The sequence below is a fragment of the Pan troglodytes genome, chromosome 9 (genome assembly GCF_028858775.2).
Source record: "Pan troglodytes isolate AG18354 chromosome 9, NHGRI_mPanTro3-v2.0_pri, whole genome shotgun sequence".
Classification (NCBI taxonomy): Eukaryota; Metazoa; Chordata; class Mammalia; order Primates; family Hominidae; genus Pan; species Pan troglodytes.
In genome coordinates, this window is record NC_072407.2 from 115,897,114 (window position 1) to 115,920,836 (window position 23,723).

Below are 23,723 nucleotides of genomic sequence, written 5' to 3' on the forward strand. Positions count from 1 at the left end.
TATTTCTTCATCTTGTGTTTTTTATCCTTTTATTCTCTTTTAAGGATGCAGTTTTTAGTGATGGATTATACATGGAAAGAAATGAAAAAAAAATGAGTTCAAGGAGAGTTCTTTAATAGTATGCATCAGACTTCTTATAAATATACTGGAAATGTCTTAAAAAATGATTGCCCTTTTCTTTATTAATACTTTTTTTAAATAGCAGGTTTTTTTGAGATTTAATTCAACCACAAAATTCACCAATTTAAAGTATACAATTCAGTGTTTTTTAGTATATTCAGTTATGCAACCATCACCACTATCTAATTTCAGAACATTTTTATCACCTCAAAAAGAAGCCCTATATCCATTAGCAGTCACACCTCACAATCCACCCCCAGCAGCCCTAGGCAAACACTCATCCACTTTTTGTTTCTATAGATTTGCCTGTTCTAGACATATTATATAAGTGGAATCATACCATAAATGGCCTCTTATGACTGATTTCTTTCACTTAGCATGCTTTCAAAGTTCATATATGTTGTCACATGCATCAGTATTTTATTACTTTTTATTGCTGTATGATCGATTGTATGGATATGTCACATTTTGTTTATCCACTCATCAGTCGATAGATGTTTATATTGGTTTCACTTTTTAACTATCACAAATAATGCTGCTATGAATATTTTTATACAGGTTTTTTGTGTGGACTTATTTCTTCAGTTCTCGTGGTTATATACTTAGTAGAATTGTTGCATTATATGATAAATGTATGTTTAACCTTTTAAGTAAATATCAGACTGCTTTTCCTTTCCTTTCCTTTCCTTTCCTTTCCTTTCCTTTCCTTTCCTTTCCTTTCCTTTCCTTTCCTTTCCTTTCCTTTCCTTCTTTCCTTTTTTTCTTTTTCAGACAGAGTCTCACTCTGTCACCCAGGCTGGAATGCAGTGGCACGATCTTGGCTCATTGCAACCTTCAGCTCCCGGGTTCAAGTGATCTCATGCCTCAGCCTCGTGAGTAGCTGGGATCGCAGGTGTGCGCCGCCACACCCAGCTAATTTTTGTATTTTTAGTAGAGACAGGGGTTTCACCATGTTGGCCAGCCTGGTCTCAAACTGCTGACCTCAGGTGATCTGCCTGCCTCAGCCTTCCAAAGTGCTGGGATTACAGGCGTGAGCAACCGAGCCCAGCCCAGACTGGTTTTCAAACTGACTGAATCACTTAATAATCCTGCCAGCAATGTTTGAGGGCTCCAACTTCTCTACATCCTTGCCAATATTTGTTATTGTCTATCTTTTTAATTTTAGCTGTCTTAGTGAGGATACAGTGGTATCTCGTCGTGGTTTTGATTTGCAGTTCCCTGGTGACTAATGATGGTGAGCATCTTTTCATGTGCTTATTGGCCATTTGTATATCTCCTTAGGAGAAATATATAGCCAAATCCTTTATCCACTTTGTATTATCATTTTTACTTGTCATAAAATACACAACATAAAATTTATCATCTTGACCTTTTTTAAGCATACAGTTCAGTGGCATTAAGTACATTCACATTCTTGTGTTACCATCACCGTGATTCAGTCTCCAGAACTCCTTTCATCTTGCAAAACTGAAACTCCTTTTTTGTTTTGACCATTCTTTCCATCTTTTATTACTACTGAGGTTAAACATTTTCATGTGATTACTGGCCATTCATATTTCTCTGTGGGACAGCTTGGTAACTTAAAAAAATACTAATGTTTTTCCGGATTATAATGTACTTATTGTAGATATGTAGAAAATACAGAAGAATATAATACTATAGAGGAAAAAATTCACATAATTCAAATTATAAAAACAACCATCGCTGCTAATTTTTACTTTTCTCTGCACATGTTTTCTTATAGAATTGATATTCTGGACAAATGTGTTTTAGAGTATATGTTTTTTCTTTCCTTTTTTTTTTTTTGAGACAGAGTCTCGCTTTGTTGCCCAGGCTGGAGAGCAGTGGCTCAATCTTAGCTCACTACAACCTCTGCCTCCTGGGTTCAAGCGATTCTCCTACCTCAGCCTCCCGAGTAGCTGGAATGACAGGCACGTGCCACTAAGCCCGGCTAATTTTTGTATTTTTAGTGGAGACGGGGTTTCATGGGCCAGGCTGGTCTTGAACTCCTGACATCAGTTGATCCTCCCACCTCAGCCTCCCAAAGTGCTGGGATTACAAGGCGTGAGCCACCGCACCCGGCCCTGTTTTCTCTTTTTTGTAAAATTTAATTTAATTTAAAGTTCCAGGATACATGTGCAGGATGTGCAGGTTTGTTACATAGGTAAACATGTGCCATGGTTTGCTGCACCTATCAGCCCATCACCTAGGTATTAAGCTCAGCATGCATTAGCTATTTTTCCTGATGCTCTCCCTCCCCAAAACCCCACCCTGACAGGCCCCAGTGTGTGTGGTTCCCCTCCCCGTGTCCATGTGTTCTCATTGTTCAGCTCCCACTTGTGAGTGAGAACATGTGGTGTTTGGTTTTCTCTTCCTATGTTAGTTTGCTGAGGATAATGGCTTCCAGCTCCATCCATGCCCCTGCAAAGGACATGGTCTCATTCTTTTTTTTATGGCTGCATGGTATTCCACGGTATATATGTACCACATTTTCTTTATCCAGTGTATCATTGTTGGGCATTTGGGTTGATTCCATGTTTTTGCTATTGTGAACAGTGAAAACTGAAACTGTTTACCCATTCAACGATAACTTTCCCTTCCTTCACCCCAGCAACTCATTCTGTTTTCAGTCTCTATGAATTTCAGTACTCTAGGTACCTCATTTAAGTGGAATCAGGCAGTATTTGTCCTTCTGTGACTGGCTTATTTCACTTCCCATCATGTTCTCAAGGTTCATCCATGTTGTAACATGTGTCAGAATTTCCTTCCTTCCATTTTTTTGAGATGGAGTATCATTCTGTTGCCCAGGCTGGAGTGCAGTGGCGCAATCTTGGCTCACTGCAACCTCCATCCCTGGGATCAAGCAATTCTCCTGCCTCAGCCTCCCTCGTAGCTGGGATTACAGGTGTGCGCTACCACTCCTGGCTAATTTTTGTATTTTAAGTAGAGACGGGGTTTCACCATGATGGCTAAGCTGGTCTCAAACTCCTGACCTCAAGTGATCCACCCACCTCAGCCTCCCAAAGTGCTGGGATTACAGGCGTGAGCCACCGCGCCCGGCTGTAGAATTTCCTTCCTTTCTAAGGTTGAATAATATTCCAATTTATGTATAGTCCACATTTTGCTTATCTATTCATCTGTCGATGGACACTTGGGTTGATTCTACCCCTTGGCTATTGTGAATAATGCTGCTATGAACATGTGTGTATAAATACCTGTCCAAGCCCCTGCTTTCAGTTCTCTTGGGTGTGTACTCAGAAGTGGAATTGCTGGATTATGTGGTAATTTCATCTTTAACTTTTTAAGAAAGTGCCATACTGTTTTCCACAGCAGCTGCACCATTTTACATTTCCACCAACAGTGCACAAGGGTTCCAATTTCTCCCCATCCTCACCAACACTTGTTATTTTCTGCTTTTTAAAAAACAGTCGCCATTCTAATGAGTGTGAGTTTGTATCTCATTGTGGTTTTGATGATTTGCATTTCCCTAATGATTAGTGATTGTATTAGGAAGTTCGGGCTGCCGTAACAAATACCACAGACTAGGTGGCATAAACAACAGAAATTTATTTCTCACAATTCTGGAGGCTGGGAGTCCAACATCAGGTTCTGGCTGATTTGGTTCTTGGTGAGAGCCCACTTTCTGACTTTCAGATGGTCACCTTTTCACTGTATACTCACATGGTAGAGAGAGATCTTTCTCTCTTCCTTGTCTTATAAGGCCACCAATCCTATGAGATTAGGGTCCTATCCCTATGACATCATTTAACCTTAATTACTCCCTATAAGCCCTATCTCCAAATATGAACACCTTGGAAGTTAGGGTTTCAACATATGGGTTTTGGGGGGACACCGTTTGGCCCATAGCAGTGACCTCGAGCATCTTTTAATGTGCTTATTGGTCATTTGTATATCTACTTTAGAGAGATGTCTATTCAAGTCTCTCGCCCATTTTTATTTTTATTTTTATTTTTTAGAGATGGAGTCTTGCTCTGTCACCCAGGCTGGAGTGCAGTAGCAGGATCTGGGCTCACTGCAAGCTCTGCCTCCTGGGTTCACTCAATTCTCCTGCCTCAGCCGCCCGAGTAGCTGGGACTACAGGTGCCCACCACCACGCCCGGCTAATTTTTGTATTTTTTAGTAGAGACGGGGTTTTGCCATGTTAGCCAGGATGGTCTCCATCTCCTGATCTTGTGATCCACCCACGAGCCTCAGCCTCCCAAACTGCTGGGATTACAGGTGCGAGCCACCGCATCCGGCCTCGCCCATTTTAAAACAGGGCTGCTTGTCTTTTGTTGTCGTTGAGTTGTGGGAGTTCTTTATATCCTGGATACAAGCCTCTTAATAGATATGTGATTTGCAAATATTTTCTCCCATTCTGTGGGTTGTCTTTTTCATTTCTTGATGGTGTTCTTTAAAGCACAAAAGTTTTTAATTTTGGTGAAGTCTCATTTATTTTTCTTTTGTTGTCATGTCTAAGAAACCATTGCCTAATTCCAAGTCATGAAGATTTACTTACTCCTTTGGTTTCTTTTAAGAGTTTTATAGTTTAAGCTCTTACATTTGGGTGTATGATTCATTTTGAGTTAATGTTTATATACGGTGTGAGATATCCCTTTTTTAAAAATTCCTAAGAACATCTGAGTTTCAGAATGTTCTTTACTAGATTAGATATGAAAAAAATTGGTGAGGAGGGTTTTTTTTCTTTTCTCTTTTTTTTTTTTTTTGAGACAGAGTCTCTCTCTGTCACCTAGGCTGGAGTGCAGTGGCACAAACATGGCCCACTGCAATCTTGACCTCCTGGACTCAAGCAATCCTTCCACCTCAACCTTCCAAGTAGCTGGGACCACTAGGTGTGTGCCACCACACCTGGCTAATCTTCAACTTTTTTGTAGAGACAGAATCTCATTGTGTTGCCCAGGCTGGTCTCAAACTCCGGGGCTCAGGCGATCCTCCTGTCTTGGCCTCCAAAAATGTGGAATCACAGGGACGAACCACTGTGCCCAGCCAGGAGGGTTTTTTAAATTGCTGTTTTGGGGGGTCTTTTAAAAATATTATGGACTCATTGCAGACATGGGAAATCACATCTATTATATCATTTAAAATATGTTTCATTTATAATAAGCTCATTCAGTCTGTTTTATAAGCAGAGAAATCCAAACATACGGTAACTTAACAGGAATGGCTGCCAATAACAGTTGAGCTAACACTCATTGAAAGATTATGAATAATATCTTGATTACAAATCAAAGCTTGGTCTCATCTTTTTAGCCCAAAATTACTAAGACAACATAACATTTTTTAGTCTGATTAATGGTAGAGTAACTAATTAGAGTGGGAAAGAGATTAGCAAATCATTCAAGATGTCAAGGGCAGGCAAAGTGCCGTTTTGTCATAGATAATATAGTAAAGCTCATAGCGACAGGTGTGCATAATAAGTAAGAACTGAGAATGCCTAGGTATTGAAGAGTCTAGGTAATGTTTTTAATATCAGCATTATTTGGTTAGATTTGATTTTCTTCTTCTGAATTTCCTTACTGCTGAATTGGCCTTTGATTTATTGACATTCTAAGATTTGGAGTGGATTTTCTTTTTGCCTTGCAGGATGCAGAGAATCAAATATTAAAGACAAGTGTATGGTACCAAGAGGTAAATAATTATGTTTTCTTCTAAATATATTGCACTCCTGATCTGGATCTGCTGCAAAATATAGTTATTTAAGAAATAGGTATTATCTTTGTATTTATAGTTCCTTAGATCTGCAGCAGACCTAATGTATTATAATTCATTTAAGATGTATGGCCCTGGTTTCTGTTTGGGACTACCATCTTTAGGATTCAGATGGGAAGTCCTTTCTCCTAACAGGTAGAACCAAGAGGCTGATAAATTGGATTATTAATCCAAATGCCTCTTTAGTTCTTTAGCGAAGTAGACATTGCCCCATTTTGATAAGTTTTCTTTTTGGCTACTACTAACAGGTCTGGAATGATGAATTTTTATCCTGGAACTCCAGCATGTTTGATGAGATTAGAGAGATCTCCCTACCTCTAAGTGCCATCTGGGCCCCCGATATCATCATCAATGAGTTGTAAGTGTGCCGGTGTGTATTTCTGTGGGGTTTAGACTGCTTGGCATAGTCGGGCCAGTTGCTGCTTACTTTCAGTCAGTGTTGCTCATTTTTGCTTCTCAAGTTGAAGGGGAGCATATTGTTGGGAGTATTCAGGTTAGAAGTGCCATGTGTTGACATTATTTAAGATACAGATCTGGTTACTAATGTTGAGGTTACTCATTATGTCTGTGTTGTTATAGCAGCAAATGAGTTAACTTACGAGGCTGTCACTGAAAAGCTCATCTTTGCCAGGGTGAATCATCTCATGGAAAATGCGATTCTGTTTTTGCAGGGCTAGGCTGGTCCTGGACCTCATGGTCACTACCATCTCCTATGTTTTGAAATGACCAACATCCTCTCTGTGACAACAAGTTCTCTTGTGTTTCATCTAGTGTGGAAATTGAAAGATCCCCTGACCTTCCCTATGTTTATGTGAACTCATCTGGGACCATTGAGAACTATAAGCCCATCCAGGTGGTCTCTGCGTGTAGTTTAGAGACATATGCTTTTCCATTTGATGTCCAGAATTGCAGCCTGACCTTCAAGAGCATTCTGCATACAGGTAAACCATGAGAGATACCCATTAATGCTAGGTTGGTGCACATAGGTGAAATGATATTATACTATCCTTCAGGTCTATTTTATTCTTGCAGATAATTGGGTATTTAAAAATTGGAATCTCTTCTTGCGGTTTTTTGGCTCCTGCTGTAATCCAGACCAAGTATGATGCTGTAGACCCCCACAGTTGTTTTGGAAACACAGTGTTAGGCCTCTACTGCCATGGATAATATTATAGAAATCGCAGGCAAGCTCCATCATTCTACAGAGAGTGTATTCCAAGCCATAAATTCACAGTTGTTGTTTTTTTATGACTAGAAAGATTTTATTCCACATCCCTACCCCCTAATTCAAATAAGGCCATGGAGACTGTGCCTATGGGGGCAGGAGAACGAGGAAGGATTCGAATTGGGAGCTGGAAAAGTGGGTGGATGTTGGCATCTCTTTCTCTCTGGGAAAGTCAATTGTTTGTGTTGTTTGCAGTGGAAGACGTAGACCTGGCCTTTTTGAGGAGCCCAGAAGACATTCAGCATGACAAAAAGGCGTTTTTGAATGACAGTGAGTGGGAACTTCTATCTGTGTCCTCCACATACAGCATCCTGCAGAGCAGCGCTGGAGGATTTGCACAGATTCAGTTTAATGTAGGTTTTTTACTACCTGTCCCCGTTGCCCGCTTCTCCACAGCCTTTGGCCTTCTCTCTTGGGCCAAGGAATTTCTGCTCTATTGCATGTTCTCATTCATTATCACCCAAGAACAGGGACTTCAGCAGGCTCTGAGCATCCACCTGCATTCCAGCATTTCACAGAGCAGAGGTTCAGTGGGAGATGCTGGGCCCCTCCAGAAGATAACAGACACCAGAGGCCTGGTATTCAGACACCAGAGGCCTGAAGCATGCCCTGCAGCAGGAATCCTCCAATCTTTCCACACATGCTCACATTATGGCTTCTAATTGCTACTCAGAAAAAACACAGACAAACCCACACACAACAACAACAAATTGGGAAGACTTTCTCATCAACATTATTGTCCTATTTTTTTTTTATTGAGTATATTATCAACTAATTCCAGATGCAGATGCATAATACGATAATATTATTAACTTGAATATCTTAAGGGATTAGCCAATAAGACCCACAGAGACCACTGGTAGCTTCTGGATCAGAGGGAACAATTAACCCCTCAAAATTATGATGGGAACCCACACTCCTCCGATGCAGCCCTTGGCTGCATTGTTCATAGGGAAATTTGTCCGGCATGAAACTAGGGGATGGTGGGGTACAGGACAGTGAAGCCCGCTGATTTGTACTCCAGAGGCAGCCATTGTCCCATCTTTGGCCCCCTGGGAAACTGTTTTGACACATGGTCTGCAACAATTTCACACAACTGGTAAACTACATCATTAGTATTCAGCAGTGCATTCTTCTTTTCTGCAAAAAGTCAGATAGTGGTGGTGGTAGTGAGGGAATGGTGGTCCTTCATGCCAAGTAATGGATTCAGTTGAAAAATAGAAACCACAGGCAGGTCAGGACTGCACACAAGATGAATTATCCTAAAAATATACCTTTGGAATAAGAAGGAAAACTTAGACTAGACTAAGGTGCTCTGGTACAATGGATATGCTAAGGGGAGGTGAAGAAATAAACTATCATTCGCTGAGTGCGGTGGCTCATGCCTGTAATCCCAGAACTCTGGGAGGCCAAGGCGGGCAGATCATTTGAGGTCAGGAGTTCGAGACTAGTCTGGCCAACATGGCAAAACCCCATCTTTACTAAAAATACAAAAACTTGCTGGGTGTAGTGGTGTGCGCATGAGAATCGCTTGAAGCCGGGAGGTGGAGGTTGCAGTGAGCCAAGATCATACCACTGCGCTCCAGCCTGGGTGACACAGGGAGACTCTGTCAAAAGAAAAGAAAGGAAGGAAGGAAGGATGGAAGGGGAAAGAAGGAAAGAAAGAAAGAAGGAAAGAAAGAAAGAAGGAAAGAAAGAAAGAAAAAAGAAAGAAAGAAAGAAACTATTATTGAGGTTACAGGTATCCCTTAATTGGTTAAAGGTGTATACAGCTTTCCAGCAAAGCTCTTGTTAAATCTGGGCCTCTTAGACACAGTTGTGGTTTGAACCTGACTAATGTATAATGCTGGCTAGTAGCTAATCGCAACTCATACCCTCCTGATGGTGGGCTTTGGGCTCTTGCCTAGAATCCTGCTTGGTTTTAAGCAAAGCTTGCATTGTGGCCTGTTTGTCCACTTTTCTTGTAAGGAAAAGGGAAGGAAAGCAAGCAAGCTTTTTTTTTTTTTTTAATTTCAATGAGTTTCTTGGCTAGGAGTAAACACCTCATTAATTTTAAAGATATCAGCCTACAAACATTATTAATGCAGCCCGAATAATGGAGAGCATTAAAGGGAAATGTGAAGGAGTAGCACATGCAAGGTGGAACATAGTCACCTACCAAGTGCTCCTGAGAACACTGCACACACCATTACCTACACTGCACGGAGGAGACAAACACAGGAAAGAGATGGGGCAGGTAAACAAGGGCGTGTGCTTGCATACACAGGCACACATGTGCACACACACACACACACACTCTCTCTCTCTCTCCATAGAGCAGCTATTATTTGTAGTTACATGTCACTTTCCTTCACCCTAAATGTTAATTCGTCAACAGCAGCTGAAGGTTTTCTATATACCATCTCCATTTTAATTATGATGAACAGAGACAGAAGATTGTCTAATGGAGGGGAGGCTTCCCTGGATCTCAGAGCCATGGTCCAGTTCCTCTGCTCTCCTCACTGCCATGCTTCCCCCCGGGTACGTTTTGAAGTGGAAGTGTGCTGGAGGCAGGTGCAATTTGATTTCATGCTCTTGGAACTTTTCCATGGGTCCTTTTGCCCCGGGGGTGGACGTGGGTTATCTAGCAGGGCTGGCTTCTGCCCTGGTCCTCAGGAGCAGAGTAGGGAAAGAATCCTGAGTAGAGTCACAGATCATATTTGGTGGGACAGGAGGCCAGACTCAGGAGCAATTCTGCAGCTTTAGAAAGACTAAAAGTGGATTCAGTGACGATCACAGTTTTCTGCCTCCCAACCTCGCTCAGTCTCCATGCATTTCTGCTCTGTTCACAGAGCCTAGGCTCATGCTCTTACTCCATACCAGACATCCCACTCTGAATTTAGCAACCAAGGCACCTGGCTTTCCTTCAACAGCCCTTGGCCAGTGATGTGAAATTCAGAGCCTGATTCTATTATGCCAACACTGGGCCTGCCAGGGTCCTGACAGCAAAGGACCATCTCCTCTTAATCTACTCGCCGGCTGTGTCTCAGTCCAGGCTGCCCAGCGGGAGGTTGGGGACGGGTAGGGAAGTCAGGAGAAGCAATAATCTATTCTAAATTCATCCTTGCCCTTGGCCTGAGGTACACTGCTGCCATTTATACTAAATCAAGTGCTCCGGATGCCCCATGAGTTTCAGCTAATGTGCAATCATAGCTGCCGACTCTGGGACACAAATTGTTTATCAGAGGACACCACGGATACTTTGGAGTCAGGCTACGTTCCACAGGGGGCCCAGAGCACAGGCACTTCTCCCTACAAAGATGTCTGTGTACAGCCTGGGACCCGGCCCAGCAGCCATGGGAGGGGAGGTTTCCTCCAATATATTATTGGAGGTGCTGGTTCCCAGAAACAGCAGGGTGAGAGCATTTGATTTTGCATGGCAGTGGTTTTTTTCTTTTTTTTTCTTTAAAGAATGAGGGTAGAAGTGGGAGGAGGTAGGAATACAATTTAGGAACTCGTGTTGGATGGAAAAGGGTGGACAGCTGTGGAAACTAAACCGAGCCCAACCACAGATATCCTCACACCAAGTAAAGTGTTTATTCGGGCAGGAATTGGGGTGCGCACAGGGTGTCCTAGAAAATGCAAAGCGGGCATTTGGGAAAGAAAGGTGCTTCATTTATCCTCTTTTTCTGTTATAATTTTTTTTCTAGATTAGGTAGAGTAACTTTGTTGAGATACTTATTGAATGCAGCTTATAAACTTGATAGAAAATCAAGATCCCTCTAAGTGCTAGCAGATCATATGAGAGAGAGAGAGAGAAAGAGAGAGAGAATTTAGAGCCCTGGATATCCTTTCTGGGTCACTCAAGTGATGTGGGAATCACAGACTGACTTTCTGCTAATCCAGAGCGACCCATAGTCTAGATCCAAGAAACTCTGACTCCGGTGCTTAAATGGCAGCAACTTTCCTGTTCTTTCTGAGTTGGGAATCCTGGGAGGGGCTTTGGAGAGGAGGCAAATGGGTTCTTCTGTATGAAGCGGAGTCTAGGCGTCAAAATTCCAACTGTGTCATAAAGATGGTCATGCAAAACTGAGTACTGGTGGGGTCTACCATCAAGGAGGCAATTACAGGCTAACCTTGGGGCCTATTCCATCTCCAAGGAGCTCTCCACACACACATTCGGAATTAGATTGATCTCTTTCATTAACATCAATAGGCTCCAAATACCTTTGTGTACTTATTATTACCTGGCTTTAATGGATAATGAAATTGTGGCATAATATTGCTAACACCTGAAGGGTGTCTAATGGGGAACATGGACTGAAACTAAAGTGCTTTTTCTTCCCTTTCTGTGGAATTTAAAGGCACCAGCTCCTTTAGTCCATTAGAAATGATGAGCTGTAGGTAGGGGCAGTTTTGCAGAGAGCAGTGTCTCACTGAGCAGGTGACATGCCTTCTACTCAGCAGAAGCAGGAGTCACTGCTTCTTGCATGATCCGCAGAGAGGTCGCCCTCAGAAAGACTGACCTCAAGAGGATAGCCTCCATTCGGGCTAACTCCACACTCCCATTATATTGGAACTAAAAGTAGTGCTACTACCAGACTCCAGTACAATTCAATAAACATCTTTCGAGTTCTTACCATGTGCCAGGCTCCATGGTGAACACTTAGGACATAAAGATGAATAAATGAAGGCTCCTGACATCTATCACAGATCCCCAAAATCTGCCCAGGGAGACATAATAGCAATAACCACAAAGCTGAGCACTTAGCCTATGCCAAGCACCATTTTAAAGTTTGTACCTATAATCCTCACATCCCTAGAAGATGGGTGATCCAAGTATCTGCATTTTTACAAATAAATGAATTGAGGTGCAGAGAAGTTAAGTAACTTACAGGAGGCTGCAAGGTGACTGGTGGAGCCTGGACTTGAACCCAGGCAACTTGACTCCAGAAACTATGTGCCTAATTCCATATCATGCTGACACACAACTAAAGGCAGTGCAGTATATTCTGGTCCATTGTTTGCCATTTGCCCACTGGGCATTACTTGGCAGGTCGCGTGTATTAGTGTCACAAGGCTGCCATAACAAAGTAGCCCAAACTGGGTGGCTCAAAACAACAGAAATTCATTTTCTTGCAGTTATGTAGGCTGTAAATCTGAAATCAAGACTTGGGCAGGGTTGGTTCCTTCTGGGCATTCTGAGGGAGAATCTGCTCCTTGCCTCTCCTCTGCCCCTGGTTGCTGCCAGGAACCTGTGGTGTTCCTTGGCTGGTAGATGCGTTGCTCCCGTCTCTGCCTCCATCTTCACACGGCCTTCTCCTTGTGTGTCTCTTCTCTTCTTATCAGAACTCCAGTCACATTGGATTAAGGGCCCACTCTACTCCAGTATGACCTCATCCTACTCTAGTACATCTTCAATGATCTCATTTCCAAATAAGGTCACATTCTGAGGTTCCAGGAAAGACATGAATTCTTGGGGGCCCTCTTCAACCTAGTAGAGTCTGCAACCCAAAATTCACTTCTGCTCCATGTGCAAATACATTCAGCCGCATCCCAACATCCCCCAAAGTTTAACCCAGCATCATTCCAGTGTCAACTCTAAGTCCAAAATATCATCTAAATATAAACTCGAAAAGTCCCAAATCTCATTGTTTAAATGATCCGAAGCAGGTAATGACCTTGATTATGGTCCATTCTGGGGCAAAATTTCTCTCCTGCAACTGACTCATGAAACACTCAATCACCAGAATCTGCTTCCTGATCCTACAAGATGGGATAAGGGCAGGGAACTGTCGTATTAATAGTACTAACTTCAGTATTTAGGATAGTACCAGACAACCTGTTCATGCTCAATTAATGTTTATTGAACAAAGGAATAAAGGGCTCTGATTATCCAATGAGATAATAAAAACAAAAAATTTCTGAAAACTATATGATGAAATTAGAGTTTATTTAGGCTGCACTGGGTTTGCAGGGAAAATTAGTCTAGGCCTGGCACTGTGGCTAACGACTTTGGGAGGCTGAGGCAGGTGGATCACCTGAAGTCAGGAGTTCGAGACCAACCTGGCCAACATGGCAAAACCCTAAAAATGCAAAAATTAGCTGGGCATGGTGGCAGGTGCCTGTAATCCCAGCTACGCAGGAGGCTGAGGCAGGAGAATCGCTTGAACCTGTGAGGCGGAGGTTGCAGTGAGTCGAGATTGCGTCATTGTACTCCAGTCTGGGCAATAAGAGCGAAATTGTGTCTAAAAAAAAAAACTAGTCCATAGGCAACATTGCCCCTAAATAACCACAAGAAAAAGGTGGATTCTTTCTTCTGGAAGAAAACGAAAACCCGAAACTATAGGTACTATTTTGTGTGTCTTAGAAATGCGAACATCCTTCCTAAAGGTAAGAGAATGGATGAGGTGGTTTTGGAAGGCCTATCTAGTTTTGCGATTCTATAAGCCAAACAAAGACAAGAGACGGCTTTGCTTTATGTTACAGCAGAAGCTAATTGTCCACCCTTGTCCCTATGTCTTTTCCCTCTGCCTTCATTTACTGTTGACATCCAGTGAGGACTATCCTTCTGACAGCGTCAGCTAATAATATGCAGGGTTAGTGAAAAATGAAAATGCAGGACCCCTTATTCAAACATTTTTAAGAATTTCAAAATAGCACCAGTGGAGCACTAAACCAAGTGCAGGGCCCTTTCAAGAGCAGGCTCTGTGTGGCTACATAGGCTCATATCCACAAAGCCTGCCTACCTCCTAACCTCTTAGCTCTTGCCACAGCTCTCCCTCAGATGATTTCTCGGGGAACACGTGGTCTGATAAACCTGTACTTTCTTGGAAATCAGGGACCTTGAGGGGCCACACCATCCATCTCTGGCTCTGTCCCAGACATAGATTTGCTGTCGTGTCAGCCTCTGGGTGGAGAGGTGTCATCTCAGCTTGTTTTCTTTACATAGGGACGTGCTGTAGAGAGCACAGCTGCTCATCTCAGTTGTACCCAAGATGTTTGGCAAGGCAAAAGTAAACTGCTTTTTGAAAAAGGAGGAAATCAAGGCATGGAGGAGTTGACTCCATCATCCAGGAGGACTTAAACTAGCCCATGCAGACACTTGGAATCAAAGGGCTCTGGAACTCTGTCCCCTTGGTGTTTTTTTTTTTTTTTTTGAGACAGAGTCTCACTCTGTTGCCCAGGCTGGAGTGCAATGGCGGGATCTCGGCTCACTGCAACCTCTGCCTCTTGAGTTCAAGCGATTCTCCTGCCTCAGCCTCCCGAGTAGCTGGGACTACAGGCACGTGCCCCCACACCTGGCTGATTTTTGTATTTTTAGCAGAGATGGGGTTTGACTACATTGGTCAGGTTGGTCTCAAACTCCTGACCTCAAGTGATCCACCCGTGTTGGCCTCCCAAAGTGCTAGGATTACAGGCCTGAGCCATCACACCTGGCCTGTCCCCTTGATTTTGAGTCTGGGCTCTTTCTGCTTAACCAATATGCCTTCTTGTACTTTGCTTATGTTTTTCTTCCCCTTTGTATAGTATCTGCCAAGTCTCTAGGGAGCGTTCCCATTTCTACCCTCCAGAGTCAGCAGGGGTGGTCACCCCGTCACCCCGACCCCACAAGGCTAGATCACCAATAGCCCAGAATGGGCCACAACATAATACCCCCATGGACTCTGGCCACTTGATTCCCTTTTTCCTGCCCCCACCTAACCACAGCCATCTCAGTCACTGCATGATGACAGGAGCTAGAGGGGTGCAGGCTGATGACAGTTAATTTTTTTGTTGCTTTCCTTGTTGACTGCACTTTGGTAGAAATGTGTTTTAACCAGATTATTGCAAAGCAGTGAGTGTCGCTCTGGTTTAGGTATTTGCAGCCAATTATGGTTTAATGTGAATGACAACAGGCAGACGACAATCTGCCAAACAACTCTGGCTTGCCAAGCTCCACAGAGTCGGGATGTGCTCCCAGACCCAATGGCTGGAGAGCTCCCACTCTTATCAGCAAGGTGATGTTTCATCTCCCCCAGCCAAGCTCTTCTCCCGGCACCTCCTGCTCCATCACTGGCCTTTGCACTTCACCTCTGCCCTGGCTCATTTCTTTGTGACACTCTTCTCCAGTGGGAGATGGGGATGAAGGAGAAGAACCCTGCACTCAACTCAGAGGTCTGGTCAGGTCAAGAGTTGTAGCTATCTTGTCCTGGGAAAAAGCACTGGGCTTGGAATCGGAAGATGTGGGGGCACATCCCAGCTCTGTTCCTTACTCAACTTACTCACTTAAGGGAGCTCAGCTTTCCTTTTGAAAATCTATAAAGTAGAGGCTATTACCTACCAAGTTTGCAGTGAGGATTAAATAAATCACACCATATGTGTGAAAGTGTCCGGCACACTATCTGACACATATTGAGCCGTTCATTGTTTGGTGAATCAGAGAAATGGGAGATTTCAAATGTCATTTTTGTCCAAATCCAACAGCAAAGGGTCCAGAATACTCATTTGTTTAATAAACATTTATTGAATACCCACTGTAAGATAGGTCTTATTTTTGGCCCCTTGGGGGATTATCTAACTACCCCAGAGATGGGATGAGATGACAGTCCAGGCCGTAGTGGGGAAACAGCCCTGCCATTCACCTGTTTCTCTTTAGGAAGGATGAGAATGGAGTGTGTGCTTATTAAAGACACTTGCCATCATCATTTCAAAGAAGTGAGGTATAAAAAAATGGCAACAATAGTAGTAATTTTATGAGACCCAAATTCCAAGCTACAAGAGGAGCTCTGTGTGGCCAGCACAGTGCAGGCCAGCAGGACAGCTTCAGGCGGCCTCCACTGAGACGCACTCCTTCACCCCCTGCATCTGTGCTCCTGGAAACTGAGCTGTGGCTTGCAAAGATGGGACCACTGGTCATGCTTGACCAGTAGGGAGAGGGAGTGGGCAGGGGAAGCAGTGGCAGGAGATGGGAGGAGGGAGGAGGGCCGAGACGGGGTACTTAGCTCTCCATTTCTGCCCCAGTGGAGTCAACACCAGGCAGGCTAAGAGAAAACCACAGGTCCTGTCTGGCAGCCTCTGCACAGCTTTCTCTTCAGGTCTGGTCACCACTCCAGCCCTTGACTCCTTCAGGCCTAAGGGTGGTAACAGATCAACCAGTCCCCGAAAAGCCCAGGGGTCTGCCCGCCATCTTGTGGTTTCCCTAAAGCCTGCTCACACCTTGCAGATAGTCTCATTTTTGAGCCGTCTTCAAACTTCCAAATTTAATTGTGCAAGTTTTCCTGCCCAGAATGATAGACACACAGGTGCTAAGGAGTTCAGAATCCAAGGAAGGAGATAGATTAGACCAAAAAGTAATACAATAAGCCAGGCACGGTGGCTCACACCTGTAATCCCAGCACTTTGGGAGGCCGAGGCAGGGGGATCACCTGAGGTCAGGAGTTCGAGACCAGCCTGGCCAACATGGTGAAACCCCATCTCTAGCAGAGCTTGCAGTGAGCCGAGGTCGCACCACTGCACTCCAGCCTGGGTGACAGAGCGAGACTCCGTCTCAAAAAAAAGAAACCCCGTCTCTACTAAAAATACAAAAAATAAGCTGGGCATGGTGGCACTCACCTGTAGTCCCAGCTACCTGAGAGGGTGAGGCAGGAGAATTGCTTGAGCCTGGGAGGTGGAGGTTGAGCTGAGATCGCGCCATTGCACTCCAGCCTGGGCAACAAGAGCGAAACTCCGTCACACACACACACAAAAGTAATACAATATATTGCATAATAAGTGGTTTCAGAAGGAAGATTTTAGTTTCAAAACAGTTTCTCACTTACCAGCTGGGTGAGTTTAAACAAGGAATTCAACCTCTTTGAAACTCAGTTTCCTGGTTTGTAAAATGAAGTTAATGATACCTGTTTGTAAAATGAAGTTGATACCCAGCCCTTAAAGTTGTGAAGACTGAGTAAGTTAAGTTTATGAGCCACTGAGTCTGGTGCCTGGCACACAGCAAGTGGTAAGTAAATGCTAGCTGCTGCTTCTTATTATCACTATTAATAATATTAATATTAGCTCTGTGTAAACCTTAAAGGATTTTTTTCTCTTTTCTAAACCAAAAAGTAACCTGAAACATATTTCTAAGATAAATTAGACAGATTTTTCACATTATGCAAAAACGTTGGGACTTCGGGGAGCATTCCTGGCTATGAATTTGGCCAAATCTGAGTCTGTTGGCCTAGATCCTCTTTTCATCAGACCGCTTGTTCCCGGCCAGGTGGTGATGCGCAGGCACCCCCTGGTCTATGTCGTGAGTCTGCTGATTCCTAGCATCTTTCTCATGCTGGTGGACCTGGGGAGCTTCTACCTGCCACCCAACTGCCGAGCCAGGATTGTGTTCAAGACCAGTGTGCTGGTGGGCTACACCATCTTCAGGGTCAACATGTCCAACCAGGTGCCACGGAGTGTAGGGAGCACCCCTCTGATTGGTAAGCAGCCTCGGGGTCACTGGACACTCATCTTACATGACCCCTGTGAAAGATCTGATGCTGGCCAGGCATGGTGGCTCACGCCCGTAATATCAGCACTTTGGGAGGCCAAGGTGGGAGGGCCACTTCAGCTCAGGAGTTCAAGACCAGCCTAGGCAACATAGTGAGACTTTACTAAAAATTTTAAAAATCAACAGGGCATTCAGTGCATACTCACTACAACCTCTGCCTCCTGGGCTCAAGCGATTCTCCTGCCTCAGCCTCCTGAGTAGCTGGGATTATAGGCACACACCACTACACCTGGCTAATTTTTTGTATTTTTAGTAGAGACGGGGTTTCACGATGTTGATCAGGCTGGTCTTGAACTCCTGACCTCAGGTGATCCGCCCACCTCAGCTTCCCAGAGTGCTGGGATTACAGGCATGAGCCCACTGTGCCTGGCCGCTTTGTTTGTTTTTATCCCCAATTTCAACCAATTACCCAAAGTGACTGAGCCATTGATTTCAGCTATTCAGGAAGCTGAGGCAGGAGGATTGCTTGAGTCTAAAAGTTTGAGTCTGCAGTGAGCTATGATCCCACCACTGCACTCCAGCCTGGGTGACAGAGCAAGAACAGAAGGGAAGGGGAGGGGAGGGTAAGGGAGAGAAAGAGAGAAAAAGAAAGAGAGAAAGAGAGAAAAGAAGGAAGGAAGGAAGGAAGGGAAAAAAACAAAAGAGCAAGCCAGATGCAGTGGCTCACACCTATAATCACAACATTTTGGGAGGCTGAGGTGGGAGGATTGCTTGAGCCCAAGAGTCCAAGACAACATAGTGAGGACTTGTCTCTCTCTCTTTTTTTTTTTTTTTGAGATGGAGTCTTGCTGTGTCTCCAGGCTGGAGTGCAGTGGTGTGATCTCCGCTCCCTGCAACCTCCGCCTCCTGGGTTCAAGCAATTCCCCTGCCTCAGCCTCCGGAGTAGCTGGGACTACAGGCGCCCGCCACCATGCCTGGCTAATTTTTTGTATTTTAGTATAGACGGGGTTTCACTATGTTGGCCAGGATGGTCTCGATCTCCTGACCTTGTGATCCACCCGCCTCAGCCTCCCAAAGTGTTGGGATTACAGGCGTGAGCCACCAAGTCCGGCCGTGAGGCCTTGTCTCTACCAAAAATAAAAAATTTAGCCTGGTGTGGTGGTGTGTGCCTGTAGTCCCAGCTATTCAGGAGGGTGAGGAGGGAGAATCACTTCAGCCCAATACGTTAAGGCTACAGTGAGCCATGATTGCACCACTGCACTCCAGCTTGGGCAATAGAGCAAGACCCTGTCCCTAAAGAAAACAAAAAAATCTGATGCTGCATTTCAGACTGGAGGCTAACTGCACCTCTTCTGGCTTCTCTCAGGGCACTTCTTCACCATCTGCATGGCCTTCTTGGTTCTCAGCTTAGCTAAGTCCATCGTGTTGGTCAAATTCCTCCATGATGAGCAGCGTGGTGGACAGGAGCAGCCCTTCTTGTGCCTTCGAGGGGACACCGATGCTGACAGGCCTAGAGTGGAACCCAGGGCCCAACGTGCTGTGGTAACAGGTGTGTGAGAAGCCTTGTGTTTCTCCCCCGTCTGGATTGATCACCTTAAAAATTCATTCCCGTTGATGATGTACTAGGTATTGCGTTGGCCTATGTGAAAAACCTACAACAACTGCTTCTTAGCCTGGGTGTGGCATTTTATATTATCTCTCTGGAGACTGAAGGCTGCCTGCTTCTGGCTTTCTAGAAAGTCTCATTTTGTTGTTTTTCTGTTTGTTTTGGTTTGGTTTTTTGAGACAGGGTTTTGCCATGTTGCGCAGGCTGGTCTCGAACTCCTAGGCTCAGGCGATCTTCTCTCCTTTGCCTCCCAAAGTGCTGAGATTGCAGGTGTGAGCCACTGCGCTCAGCTGAAAGTCTAATTTTGGCTTGAATTTCAGGCCCTCAGTTACTCTTTGTTTTGACAGAGTCTCGCTCTGTCGCCCAGGCTTGACTGCAGTGGCACAATCTCTGCTCACTGCAGCCTCTGCCTCCCAGGCTCAAGCTATTCTCCTGCCTCAGCCTCCCGAGTAGCTAGGACTATAGGCGTGTGCCACCATGCCTTGCTAATTTTTGTATTTTTAGTAGAGACAGGGTTTCACCATGTTGGCCAGGCTGGTCTCGAACTCCTGACCTCAGGTGATCCACCCACCTCGGCCTCCCAGAGTGCTGGGATTACAGGTGTGAGCCCACCGCACCCAGCCTATTTGTTTGTTTTTATCCCCAATTTTAACCAGTTACCCAAAGTGACTGAGCCATTGATTTCAGAATAGCACAGTGCTGGCATGCACGTGCACACATGCATACAAGGAGCTTGTGTACATTTAGGTTCTAGTTGCTTAATGTGAACAAGTATAAGAATCATCCCAGCCCCTAAAGCTCCTACTGAGTCCATTTGGGCTGACCTCTAACTCAGAAACTCTCCTGGACGGATCTAGCACGCATACACCCTGCTTACATAATAACAGCTCTGACGTGTTCTCTGAGGCTTCCTGCAGTACAACTTTGCCTCGCCTAATCGGGTGGGGAGAGTACCCAACCCAAACACAACCCACTGCTCAGTTTCACCTGCAACTTTCCTTGAAGGATGAGGCCATCAGCTTCAAGAGAAAGTCCAGGTGGGTCTTGGTAGTCCCTGGCTCACCCAGGGTGTTTTCCTCCATCACACAGAGTCCTCGCTGTATGGAGAGCACCTGGCCCAGCCAGGAACCCTGAAGGAAGTCTGGTCGCAGCTTCAATCTATCAGCAACTACCTCCAAACTCAGGACCAGACAGACCAACAGGAGGCAGAGTGGCTGGTCCTCCTGTCCCGCTTTGACCGACTGCTCTTCCAAAGCTACCTTTTCATGCTGGGGATCTACACCATCACTCTGTGCTCCCTCTGGGCACTGTGGGGCGGCGTGTGAAGACTGAAGTGTTCTTCAGTAATTGTGCTGGCACTTAGGAGAGAGAGGAGGGGGAATAATAGTGGGTTAAAAAGCTTTCTGGGTCGGGTGTGGTGGTTCTTGCCTATAGTCCCAGTGCTTTGGGAGGCCATAGCAGGAGGATTGCTTGAGCCCAGGAGATCAAGACCAGCCAGAGCAACATAGTGAGACCACATCTCTACCAGTAAATAAATAAATAAATAAATAAATAGCTGGGCATAGTGGCTCATGCCTGTACTCTCAGCTACTTGGGAGGTTGAGGTGGGAGGATTGCTTGAGCCCAGGATTTCAAGGCTGCAGTGAGCCATGATTGCACCACTGCACCACAGCCTGGGTGACAGAGCAAGACCCTGTCTCAAAAAAATAAAATAAAAGGCTTTCTGCCTTCATTGCCTCTCCATTGAGTCCAGCTTCATACACCTAATAGTCTGCTGTGTGACCCAAGAATCATATGTTCATGAAAATGTATAAACAGTATGAGTATACAGTAAAAAAGTAAACTTTCCTTCTTATCCCAGTCCACTCACCCAAAGCAACCACTGTTAATAATTTCTTCCAGAAGATTTCTAGGCACACACATGCATATATGTATGCTTAAGCAGTTTTTTAAAAAGTGTAAGATAGCTCCATCTTCCAGCCCTGCCTTGGCCATTTATTCAGTCACCCATTCAACAAAACCTTTATTGAGTATTAAGTCCTAGGCATTATGTTAGGCACACCAGAGAATACAAAATAATTCAGCACAGGTTATTATTCACTTGATGTGATTCCCATGGTCAACCTGGTACCAACCAACCAGAGCATAAAATTCCTGCCATATCCCTCACCTTCTGAGGCTCTTGTTACCACTTCCTAGCTAAGTCCACTGCCTCCACCCTCTTCCTGTGCCCCTTCAGCAGTGCATCACCACTGGAGAGAACCCAGGTGCCAAGGCTTCTTTTTTTTTTTTTTGAGGCAGAGTCTTGCTCTGTCACCAGATTGGAGTGCAGTGGTGCAATCTTGGCTTACTGCAACCTCCACCTCCCGGGTTCAAGCTATTCCCCTGCCTCAGCCTCCCGAGTAGCTGGGACTACAGGTGCATGCCACCACACCCAGCTAATTTTCTGTATTTTAGTAGCAGGTGCCAAGGCTTCTAAGCCCAGTCTAGCACATCATTTAGTCCACACACAAGGGGCAACGCATGGAGTGGGAGGACAGGCATAGTTCACGGTCCTTTGCTTCAAGGAAGTTATAATCCACTGTCCCTGAGCTAGTCAGCTAGGAAATACTACACACTAAGTAGCTTTAAGAGAGATTTATTTTCTCACCAGTCTAGAAGCTAGAAGCCTAAGATCAAGGTGCAAACAGGGTGGGTGGCTTTCTTCTGAGCCCTGTCCTTGGCTTGCAGGTTGCTGACTTCTTGCTTTGTTTTCACATGACCTTTCCTCTGTGCATGCTCATGTCTGTGTCCAGATTTTCTCCTCTAACAAGGGCACCAGTGTTGTTGGTTTAGGGTCCATCCTAAATCTTTTAACCTTAATCACTTTTTTCAAGGCCCTATGTTCAAACAGTCATATTCTGAGTACTAGGGGTTAGGATGTCAACATATGAATTTTGGGGAGTGGGCAGCAGACAGAGGGGACATATTTCAGCCCATAACACTAGTGATTCTGGAGGTTTAGCAAGTCCAGATTCTGCAGAGTAGGCTGGCAGGCTGGAGACCTGCTGACAGTCTTAACGCTGTCAGTAGAAGACACAAAAGTCCAAAAGCTGTTTGCTAGAAACTTTTTCCAGCACTAAAATTGCCTTTAGAAAAATCTGCCCCCCTCCATCCCCCCAAAGAAAAAGAATTTAAATTCAAACAGCCTTTACCTGCATCCTCCCTCTCTCATTACCTCCCAGTTAGTGCTCAGCGCCAATTGTCCATGAAATTCCACTGCTGCTGTTAATGAAATGAGGAACATAAGAAGTTTGTGAACAGGAAGTGTCCATGCAAACCTCCACCTGTTTCCTTCCTCACTTCCTACTTTCTACTGCTGGCCTCCTCTGCTTTGACGTGCTCAGTTAGGCATCACGGTCCTGATGTCACCTTAGCTTCCCATCCATGTCGATTCTGGCTTTCTCCACTTCCTCCTCCAGTTAACAGAGGAGGAAAGGAGGAAAAGGCCTGAGGTGAACTCCTCACTGTGGGGTCTCTCTCCTTCCCAACTATGTCTTAGAGAAAGCACCAGTGTCAGAGTCAGGAGTCCTGATGATTACGGTCCTGGCTCTGCCATTACCTAGCCAGGGGACCTCCGTGAGCTTAACTTCTCAGACTTCAACTTACCTTATTTGAAATTGGGGCTGTTTATATTTGCTCTACCCCTATCAAAGAGTTATAAGGATCAAAATGAAAAAATGTATTGAACAATGCTTTGAAAAGCAAATAATGGGGCGCGGTGGCTCACGCCTATAATCCCAGCACTTTGGGAGGCTGAGGTGGGTGGATTACCTGAGGTCAGGAGTTTGAGACCAGCCTGACCAACATGGAGAAACCCTGTCTCTACTAAAAATACAAAATTAGCCGGGCATGGTGGCACATGCCTGTAATCCCAGCTACTCGGGGGGCTGAGGCAGGAGAATCGCCTGTACCCAGGAGGCAGAGGTTGCGGTGAGCCGAGATCGTGCCATTGCACTCCAGCCTGGGCAACAAGAGCTAAACTCTATCTCAAAAAAAAAAAAAAAGTTTGAAGTGCTTTGGGAAGGGGGAGGGATAGCATTAGAAGATATACCTAATGTTAATGGGTGCAGCACAGCAACATGGCACATGTATACATATGTAACAAACCTGCACGTTGTGCACATGTACCCTAAAACTTAAACTATAATTTAAAAAAAAGTAAATAATGCATCACAAAATAAAGATAAGACCTGCTTGCTATCAACAGATGGACTCCAGTCTTGAGTTTTTGGTGTGGGATCTGATTTCCAGCTCCCTCTATCAGAATCCAGTCATGGGCTCTGGTACTCCTCCAATTGTTCCACTATTATAGGATCCAAAGGCCAAGGGCTGAAGTCATCACATGCCTCCTTACAGAGAAACTTGTGTGGCAGGGGTTGCCAAAGGGACTTCCCAGTCCATCTCACATGAAGCTCACCTTTGTTCCATTTGCAGATGACATTGCCCAGGTTCTTTACATCAGCCTCTAACAAGCAGCCCTTTAAGAGTGAAGCCTGGCCACCAAACTGGTCCCTGGTACACTTCCTTTGTCTAGTGGCAAGTGGCCTTAATCTCAACTGCAG

The 23,723-nt window shown here is 44.8% G+C and overlaps 1 protein-coding gene across 3 annotated transcripts in view; it reads left to right on the forward strand.

Moving 5' to 3' along the window:
* Nucleotides 1-23,367, forward strand: part of HTR3B (5-hydroxytryptamine receptor 3B) — a 44,240-nt gene extending 20,873 nt beyond the window's left edge. The window contains exons 1-8 of one of the 3 annotated variants that reach the window (XM_009424210.5): nt 1,280-1,354; nt 5,725-5,769; nt 6,099-6,208; nt 6,622-6,791; nt 7,271-7,428; nt 17,292-17,502; nt 18,880-19,062; nt 20,209-23,367. In XM_009424210.5, the coding sequence (XP_009422485.1) occupies nt 1,349-1,354; nt 5,725-5,769; nt 6,099-6,208; nt 6,622-6,791; nt 7,271-7,428; nt 17,292-17,502; nt 18,880-19,062; nt 20,209-20,444 (1,119 nt within the window). In that variant the 5' untranslated portion in view covers nt 1,280-1,348 and the 3' untranslated portion in view covers nt 20,445-23,367. Of the gene's footprint in view, nt 1-1,279; nt 1,355-5,724; nt 5,770-6,098; nt 6,209-6,621; nt 6,792-7,270; nt 7,429-17,291; nt 17,503-18,879; nt 19,063-20,208 lie in introns of those variants that run through there. The other 2 variants (XM_522188.7, XM_063784536.1) reach the window with 2 other exon arrangements.
* The last annotated feature ends 356 nt before the right edge of the window (nt 23,368-23,723 follow it).